This window comes from Tribolium castaneum, chromosome 11 (genome assembly GCF_031307605.1).
Source record: "Tribolium castaneum strain GA2 chromosome 11, icTriCast1.1, whole genome shotgun sequence".
Classification (NCBI taxonomy): domain Eukaryota; kingdom Metazoa; phylum Arthropoda; class Insecta; order Coleoptera; family Tenebrionidae; genus Tribolium; species Tribolium castaneum.
In genome coordinates, this window is record NC_087404.1 from 2329733 (window position 1) to 2339787 (window position 10055).

General features: G+C 38.1%; 1 protein-coding gene and 1 long non-coding RNA gene across 2 annotated transcripts; one reads left to right on the forward strand and one right to left on the reverse strand.

The window, feature by feature from the left end:
• Nucleotides 1-407: 407 nt before the first annotated feature.
• On the reverse strand, nucleotides 408-1046 carry LOC135267351 (uncharacterized). The gene is made up of 2 exons (XM_064359615.1): nucleotides 858-1046; nucleotides 408-827 (listed from the first exon to the last, which is right to left on the reverse strand). Exons 1-2 carry the CDS (start codon nucleotides 1044-1046, stop codon nucleotides 408-410), a joined length of 609 nt encoding a protein of 202 aa, XP_064215685.1.
• Nucleotides 1047-8020: 6974 nt separating this feature from the next.
• LOC135267311 (uncharacterized) lies at nucleotides 8021-9194 on the forward strand. The gene is made up of 2 exons (XR_010335732.1): nucleotides 8021-8451; nucleotides 8517-9194. It is a non-coding gene; the product is annotated as an uncharacterized LOC135267311 (long non-coding RNA).
• Nucleotides 9195-10055: the final 861 nt, after the last annotated feature.

Here is a 10055-nt window from a genome sequence, read left to right on the forward strand (position 1 = left end):
ACGGTGGTACTCACTCGCGCCCGCCATGCATAGAGTTTTAACTGTCGGCACATCTACTACCCGTATCTCGCACTCTGCGCACACCTGGGTTAATGAGTCTATCAAGCGTCTATTGCGTAAATCTACTAGAAGTTTGTAATGGTGAATAAAGTCCGCCCCGATTATTGCGTAGCTCACATCCGCGATAATAAACTGCCACTTAAATTCACGACGCAACCCCAGATTTAGCTGTTGCGTTCGTAGTCCGTAAGTTGGAAGTCGCGTACCGTTTACCGCAAAAAGCACCACGTCGGACGCCGGTGTTTTTTGGGGAAAACACTCACATCGGTCAATAAGAAATGGAACTCCGTCGTTACGATTGCGGATGAATAGGCGGCAAGTGTTGCGAGCGCAGTCGTATGCCGCCACTACTGACTGCTTGTGCCGTTTTTTTGGTAGGAGCATGGGGCTTCACACTTCCTTGCCTTGTCGCCAAAACGGTGGTGAAACCAGCATTTTCCATCGCGCGGCTTGCTACGACTCCTCAACCGGTACCTAGATGGCGCCCGAGTCCCAAAACGCGAAACATAACCAGACTGCGAAGTCTGCAGTGCTGCCAGTTGTCGTGAAAGGTCCTGCACTTGTTGCGAGAGGGCGCTGATGGTTGCGTCAAAGTTTCCATGAGTGCCGGTGATGGCGCTGCTGGGGTTCGCGTTGTTGTTGATTGCAAAAACTCTTGCCTCCGGCATGGTTTCATGGATTTTGTCCGCCGACACCGCTACCTCATCCAAGGTGCATTTCGATTGCGTCGCAAGGATGGCTTGCATATTTCTCGGCAGGCGCCCTGTCTACAAGGTTCTGAGAAATGATTCATGAACGTTTGCGCCAGCTAGGTCCCTCAAATGGCGTAGGAATTGAGATGGCGTCCTATCACCCATCTCTTCTCTTTCCAGGAGGCGCCTGGTTTTCTGTTCTTGACTTGAGGAGAGGCGTTTTATCAGCTCTTCCTTTACCTTTTCGTACTTGTTCGTTTCGGGGATGTTGGTGATGACGTCTTTGATCTCCATTAAATACCTTGTCTCCAAATTCGTAATTACGTAAAAATATTTTGTGGCGTCCAGGGTCACCCTATTTAATTGAAATTATCCCTCTAATTGCAAAAACTAGAGGGAAGAATCTTCTGCCCAGAAACTTCGACGAAGTTTCATATAATAATGGTCGAATTTCACTTAAGATAAGTTCGTTTGATATGTTAATTATCTGTGAGTGACGTGATTCTGAAACACGTACTCCGTACTCGAGTACGGAGTACGCGTTTCAGAAAGAAATCATGGGCAGATAGTGCCAACTTTTCTTTACGTGTACAATACAAGGTTTTGTCTTTGTCTTTGATAAATTTTTGTTTAAACTGATAAAATAAAAAATTACCAATACAACAAAAAATCACTATATGGCCATTTTATTTATTTTACTCTATCGTTTTATTCTATCGTTCTAATGTTAAAATTAATAAATGTACCATCGTCACCGCATGTATTTATGGAATATGCAACAACATTATTAATACCTATTAGCTGTTTCAAAACTATAAAAACGCCAACATCGCATTTTATCGAATTATATTTTAAGTAAGATTGATAAAATTTTAAAATAATTATCACTGATTAGATATGTCCTTGAAAGTAAAATTACATTAACTATTGTTTTTTTTAATGCTTGAATAATTTATCGGTCTATAACTTTCTTGGTAATTGAATTATTTCTATGCTGTTTTAATTATCCGATAGATCGACTTAAAATCCACAAACTAAAATTATTTTTATTATGCACAGGCTGTTGTATACAGGGTGGTGAACCAAAGTTACATTTTTTTAAATGGGACACCTTATATTGTCATTAGCGAAAACGTAGTTCATAGATTTATTCTTTCTCATACTTAAATTTTAAACTTTCATCCGCCGGATGTGCGTCCAGCAAAAATCCGATCATATAATGATGAAATACATTTGTAACAACTGAGGGCATTTTTGCTGAACGTTCAAAAGCGAGTTATGGAACGAAAAAAGTGGAAAGAACGAATCAGTTGGTGAACAGATTTGGACTTTAATCTGTGTTTATTTTTGTGACTACACGTCACGGTTAAGGTGGAGGCGAAGTGAGTAGCGCGACGGTTTGTGCTAAACTAATTTTATTTTACAATTAACCTATCTGTGCAAACTAATTACATTGCATTTTAATAATACAATTTCAATATATACATTTGGAATTTAGTCAGCAACTCAGCACTTTGATAGTCATTGCTCGGAGCGTCAACGACTGCAAATTGCATCAATTGCCCAATTTTGGACACAGAAATTTCCACGTCAGGAAATGAGGTTTGTAATCCCGCCAGAAGTCGTCGACCACAACTTGCAGTATTGGCAAAATTGCTGACCTAAATATTGCCTCATATGGTCAATTTGAATTTGAAAAAAAAGATGTTTAATTGAGATTAAACATTCTGGCGAAACTCCAGCGAAAAGTGAATTGGTTTGGTACCTAAGAACTGGTGTTATGATCACACTCGTGATTAGGGTTTGGTGGAGTATTTTCCTGCAGGTTATACGTTTTGTGGTGTGCCTCTGGCCTCTGCAGGAAATTTGGTTACATGAGCATATGGGATTAGTTCATATATGTTGCCGCGGCAAAATGTCCTGGGGAAAAGCTGGGAAACCAAATTGCAAGTAGTAATTTGGTTATTGTCGAAATCTTCAATTTCCGATCTGGCAGTAGTTTGTTTCTGCCTGAACTTGGATCGTGTTCTCTTTTGTCGTTGACCGCGGCTATTTCCTCGGTTAGTGTGTCGAGCTGAGTCAACATTACTATTTCCATTGTTATGAAATTTGATTCTTCACTGTTTACATGACGTAGTTTTCGACCTATGTCAACTGCTTGAGTCATTAGTCGAAGACTGGACGATGTAATTTCTTGGATAGCCAATTTGGGAAGTTTTGATAAATCCTCTTCGTATGGATTTATTAAACTAATGTTTTTTGGAGATTTTACTGAGGGTTGGTGAACTGACACATTCTGACCAAAGTTCATTCCTCGACCGGCATGTTTTCAATTTTTTGAAGACCCGATTGAAGAATGTGTCCCACTTCTTCTGCTTCCAAAATTAAGTCTATCGGCCCTGGTTGATCAACTGTCGGATCATCTAGCATCTGACTTTGCCAGGCGGTGAAAATTTCATTGTCGATCAGGACTGATGTTGTGTTTATTTGTGTAAGTTCGTATTTGTCGCACAATTGTTGCAAATGAAATTCTGGAATACCTGTAGTCAATGGAGCTGTTGTGTTCGTTTGCGGAATGTCGTAGTCCTCGTAGATCTGTTTCAATTGAAATTTTTCGTTTGGTATCACTAGAGCTGTTTCTGAAATTTTGGTTTCCAGATTCATTATGGCGTTTTCGTATTTGGCTTCTACCACCCAGAAAACGTGGTCAGTAAAATACGAATCTGGGCCGTACTGGTAGACCATTAATTCTTCGTGCAGTTCTTACATTGAACTCCATTGAACTCCACTGGGTGGTCATCATCCATAACAGTAACTCATACCTGCTTCTTGGTTGGGATTCTTCGATCTCGGCAATTATTTGTTTAATTGCCCGATCTAAAAGGTTGATATTCTCTCGCTGTTGTTGCAAACGCCACGTTTGGTCGATTGGATTTTGTTTGCTTGACAAAAACAAATCAAACGACATGATCGACATGATCGCGTTGTCTACTTAACACACTTTTCAATCGGTGTGGTGAAAATTTTTGGAAAGGATCTTGTCAGCGGAGAGCTGAATCCTGGTTTGGAACATCTGACAAGATTGGAATAGGGTTTCACAGGAACACTTCACTTGCGGACATGATATTGTCATCGAAGAGCAGCCTCACTATTCAAATCCTAGCTTGGTAAACTGACAATATAGGGTTGGGGTAATTCGCGGAACACTGTTCACGGGAACGAACACCTCACATCACTGTGGTTTTCATTAACTTGCGACTAGTACACTTTATTCACTTTTTTCACGTCCCTTGATCAGTAGATGGACCATTTTCTGGTTGTGTACTGGCTGTAGTGGTGGCCTAACAACGTCATTTCGAAAAAAAACGTAACTGCACGTTTCTAATTCTTTGATGGTGAAAATACGTTTAGCACCGTGCTGGCTAGCTGTAGGTGAATCATCCGATCTTGAAAAATTTGGAGTAAGAAATTGTCTAGGTAAAAAGATTTTCACCGTACACCAGTTCTCCTGCAGTGGCTTGGAGATCTTCTCTTCAACCTGCCCGAAAACCAAGAAGAACTATTGGCAGTGCTTCGGTTCAAGTTTCTTCGTGACATGTGATTGCTGCTTTTAACTGCTAGTGAAAGCGTTCGACCATCTCGTTAGCGCAATAATGATATGCAGAGGTGTAAAGATGAATTGTATCACAAAATAAATTTAAGCGTCGGAAAAATGCGATTTAAATTGTCACCCTCGGTCAATTGTTATTCTCTGGGGAGTGCCAAATTTAGCAATCCATCAAGAGAAAAATGTTTGAACGACAGTGTTAGTGTCGATTCTTTTCATTAGAAAAGCTTTTGCCTAGCGAGTAAAACGCAAACTAAGCAGTAGCGGAAACCATTTGAAGGAGGCTGCGGACCCACTATATCCACATGACACTTGACGCAAGTTTAGGTCCATTTCTTGCAATACGCCGCATGTTGAGTTAAACAAAACGTTGAGAAAGTAATTTTGACGAATCTTTAGCTCCTGAATGTGAAAGCGAATGAAGCAAATCAAAAACCGTCCGACGGAAGGGTTCGGTGACAATTGGTCTTGGAGTCAAAAGAGATGTGTCGCAGCAAAGCTATATGTCAGTTCCTGGAACGGGAACTTTTTGAAGACGTAAACTTGAAGATAAGGATGTCTCCATAAATGACTTAAGCTCGTTGTCACTTTCCTGAGGACACGTAATTCTTGAAAGTTTACAGCAGAAGAGATAGACATCGAGCGTCAGCACTTCCCAACGTGTAACGAATATCGGTCAAAATTGCCCGAAGAAACCAAGATACCAAAATTGACGAAGTGGATATTTCTCTAGCTTTTGTTAAAATGCATGCGTTATTGGTTTATGATGATTCAAAATGAAAAAGTGACGTCCCTCAAGTATATGACTAAAATGACTGATAGTGGCTTAAATAGCTTATAAAATTCTCTATTGTACGCGTTATAATGAGTTTCATTAAGACAGTTTTTTGGGAAAAAATGTCAGAGGTTGACAACTATTGTGGACCAACTATTGAAGTCAAATACCTATGGCAGTGTTGAATGCGTCTGTCACAAGCGAAAGTTTAGCGTTCCGCAGCCGATGCATATTGTTTGAGCTACTTCGCAAAGACTATTTTTGCAGTTTTCTATGTCTGACGTCCAGTGGATTAGGCTATTACGCTTGGCGTCTTTTCCATGACAATTGTGCAGAAGAGCTTATATGCTGGCAGCTCTAGGAATGAAACTTCGATAGAAGTTTATTAATTCCAAAAACTGAGGTGGAACAAGAAGTGGCTTTGTTGTTTGAAGTTTCTAGTTGCTGCGACCTTTTCAGGAGTGGATAAAGAGACAATATGTCCAAGGAAACGAAATTCTGGTTTTCTAAAAACACACTTTGCAACATGACTAAAACACCGAAGTCATTTAGTCTGTTAAAAAGTTTTCTGAGAAGCACTACATGGCCTTCTTCGTTTCTTGAAGCTACAAGAATGTCATCTTTGTACACTAACAAAAGTCCAAACCACGTAACACTACATGCACAAAATCGGTGAGTCGTTGGATGAGTTCCTTCTTGATAGTGAGGAAATTATCTTCGGGAGGAAAAGTTGCCATTATATCCCAGAGGACTTGTGCTTACTTGTAGTCTTAGTAACAACATAATTGTACTTTGTTGCATCGTTAGTGACACCATCCAAGGTTAGCTGGCATTCCAAATGAGCGAACAATAAAGCTGGATCATCATGGCAGAAGGGTGCTACTTTGATTGCTATTCTAACAACATGAGGTAAAGACAATTGTTGTATACCTTTCGACGTGGTGGTTGATGCAGTCGTAGTGGTTGCTGCCATGTTAAGATAATCCGTGAGCTGCTTGCTCTTCACTGTGGACACAGTTGAAGCTGAACAGGTATCGAGAAGAGCTACTTCGGACACCACTCATGAATCATGTTAATGCTGAGTCTACAAGTATTCTTAGAAGCACTTCCTGAGGGCGCCTACTGAAAGCATTGTCCGAAAACACCGCAATAACAATAATCACTAGCAATTTTCACCATCCGCGATGTTCTAGGCATTGCTGGTCCTGCTGACCGACGAGGACTTGGCGTCGTCGGGCGTCGTTACCACTGTAGTCTATTCGTGGCCACTGCAGTCGGGATCACCAATGTAGAGTCTTTCCTGCACGCTCTACACTAGTGACTCCGAAACACCTCACTTACGAAAGACACTTTTCACTACTCTTATTCGCTACACTACAATTAAGAAACAATAAATTCTAAAACTGAACTATCTCAAAAGCTTGTCGAACACAGAACTATTTAAATAACACAAAACACACTTTAGTCGCAAATAGAAAGATGCACTGACATTTAGCCGGAAAATTTAGAACGTAGATAACCGCTACAATTTAAAGGACAATAATGGACTTTTTCACATCGATGTACTTTACTTTGTTTAATAAAATTTTTAAATGTTTAAGACTTTTACACAAATATTAAATGACAAAGTAGATAACGAATGGGGGGACAACACAACACAACCTTGACCTTGAGTTTGACCCCGCCCATTTTCCCTCTCTTTCTTTCAAGGCCACTCGTTATCTCTCTCTTACCTTTTCAAGGCCAACCCCTCCCACTTCCCCCCACCACTTCAAGGCCAAGGCATTATTGGACCTTGATGTTTTCAAGGTCAAGGTCATTCATGTTACTCCCCACTTTTGCAAGGCTAACAACTCCTCACTCATTCAAGATGAATCGCGCAATTGTCGTTACTCATTTTCCACCCCAAACTGTATAAAAGTTAATGTGTTGTGTTGTGTAACACAGTTCTTGTGAATATCTGCAATAACAAGAAATTCTTTAAAAAATGGAACCCATCAGAAAAAGTTCTATTTATAACACTCCTGGTAAGTTTAATATTTTTTTAGTAGTTTAGTTGGAAATAATTTTTTTCAGAGGATGTGATTACATGTCCGTACGACAAAAACCACGTACTGCTCTGGTTTCGGCTCGAAAGGCACATTTGGAAGTGTCATCGGGCTGATAAAGAAAAACAAAGGGCCTTACGTGAAGTGATGATGAAGGAAGAAGAGGAGAACTGGGATCATTTCAATGAGCCCAGCTACCTCGACTTCCTAAGATCTAAAAAGAATCATAATGTCATAAAACAAAGGGCCTCATGTGAAGTGATGATGAAGGAAGAAGAGGAGAACTGGGACCATTTCAATGAGCCCAGCTACCTCGTCTTCCTAAAATCTAAAAAGAATGATAATGTCATAAAACAAAGGGCCTCATGTGAAGTGATGATGAAGGAAGAAGAGGAGAACTGGGATCATTTCAATGAGCCCAGCTACCTCGACTTCCTAAAATCTAAAAGAAATCATAATGCCTTAAATTAAAGAAGTAAGTTTTATTGAATCTTTTTCAACAGTAATTTATTGTGAATTTTTTTTAGGGCCGAGGTTCTTTCGTAAAAATAGTGTAGAATAAGTTTAGCTAAGTAGTAGTAGTAGTTGTAGTAAAATGTAAATATTATATTATTGTATAAAAAAAATAAAAGTTGTAAAAAAAGCTACATGTTTTTACTACTGATACAAGTAAGTGTGACCTGCAAGCAGAGAGTCGCTCACTGTTTCAAGACCACTCATTCCCTCTTTATCTTTGATGTTTTCATCTCACTTTTTCTCATTATCTCACTTTTTCAAGGCCACAATATTGATGCATTTTCATTCAAGGTTAAAAAGTGGGGGTATAGTTAATATATAGAATTTAGTACATGTTTGATAGCAGTCAGCACTGATTTAATCCTCCGAGAAATAAGAATATAAAAAAAGTGCATATATCTGTGTTAATGTCTAAGAGTATTCGCTGCTGGGTCATGGATGTATTGAATCGAATCGCTCGATGCGGACAGAAGCCCATTTTAAAAGCTGGTGAGCTAGAGTTGAACACAAGATTCCGCATACATAATATTAGACGCACAAAGTCTCTGTTCGGAAATTCAGTGCTTGTTGAGTTGGACAATTATGCAGTGTTTCTGCCGAGTAGAATAAGTGATTATTTGACTGAGGAGAAAATTGATGAGTTATTACGAGATCCACGTCCACTATATTTAATATATTTGGGAAAAGAAGATGCTAGAAACCCGACATCTGCACATTGTTTTGAGTTTCAACGTGTTGATGATGAAATATTAGGTGAGTGAACATAATGTAAAATGGAGGATGAAAAGAAATTAAAGAAATGTATATTTCATTTACAGTTAACGAGAGTGCCGAAGAGTAGGATGAAATTATCGGAAAAAGACTTATGTGTGTGAAGTAATGTGCGTTTTGTGCTAGTGATAGTTAAATAAATGAATAAAAATCATGTGTCTAGACGATGGACAATATGAAAAAAGTTTATAGGAGTGTTTTGATAAAAGACTGTTATCATATAAGAACTGGGTACATTCATACCCATCTCCATGGAGTTTAGCAAAAGCGGGATTTCTTTATATTCAAATATCTGATTGTACCCAGTGTTTTGTTTGTGGAGTAATAATTTCACGATGGGAAAAAAGTGATGATGTGTTTATGGAGCATAAAAAACATTCTCCAAAATGTGGATATGTGAAATTGCATTCCACAGACAAAACTACAATTCAAAAATTCAAATTAGTTACTAAAAATAGCATTGTTGTAGTTTTATTTTTTATAGTATTTGTATTCATGTATTATTTATGTGCGTCTTCTTATGCATAGGTAATGTGTAGACTTGTTAACCTTGATCAGTGTCGGGCGCGCGCAAAAGGCGAGGTAAACTAAAGGTTTCAAGAGACGTTTTGATTTAATTAGTTTATAATTAAATAAGTGGTAGAATAATATGGAGGATTTATAATAGATTTAAGGATATTTAATGTACTACCTATAATATTGATGAAATAAAGTGTTTTAATTGATTCCTTTTAGTTTATTTTATTAAAAAAAACAATTCATAATAATAATAATAATAATTATTATTATTATCTATGTAATATCCGATGAATTAATCCAAGAGTTTTGAGTTTTATCCATTCCACTCCACTTGACGAATAAACGGTTACCTTTCTTTCGTAAGACTTTCTCAACGAGATATACATTCGGATATTTAACTTTTTGTAATTCTTCAGTGTAGAAACCTCCTCGTATTGTTTCTCCAGAAACATCTTGTAGCAAATAAGTTCTAGGATTAGTATTTTGAATCTTCGAAACTGTAAATACTTCATTACTCCAATTTGGGGTGTACCCTTTTTTAAAAAGATGTCGATGTTTACTAATTCGAACAAAATTACCAACTTTAAATTTGGGTTTATAAATGTCCATTGTTTTAGGATGACTATAAACTTGATCCAAAACTTTGCGTTCGTTTTTCTTATTTATTGAAATCGGTTTTAAACCAGTAGTCCTATGTCTGGTATTATTGTATTTTTTTATTATGTCAGGTAAAATGTTTATCCAGTTGTAGTGACCTTGCACCGAAAATTCTTTATACATCATTCCCTTGATTGTTCGATTCACGCGCTCGACGACACTACTTTTTAAATTCGAATAAGAACTGTAGTGATTAATTTTGTATTTATTCATTAATTGTTGAAAATGTTTATTGTAAAACTCCTTTCCCAGATCTGTTTTTAGGAACGTTACGTCGAGTTTTTAAAATTTCACTCATTGCATTTACAACACTTAAAGCCGACTTATTCTTTAATGGAACAGCCCATACAAATTTAGAAAAAACATTGATAACCATAATGATATACTTAAAGCCTTTATTGACGCGTGAA

Bases quoted from the DNA above. Each gene is read 5' to 3' on its own strand.
- LOC135267351 (XM_064359615.1), bottom strand. From the start codon at position 1,046: ATGGAGATCAAAGACGTCATCACCAACATCCCCGAAACGAACAAGTAC. The intron at 828-857 runs GTTCATGAATCA...AGAACCTTGTAG, and splicing joins GGGACCTAGCTGGCGCAAAC to ACAGGGCGCCTGCCGAGAAA.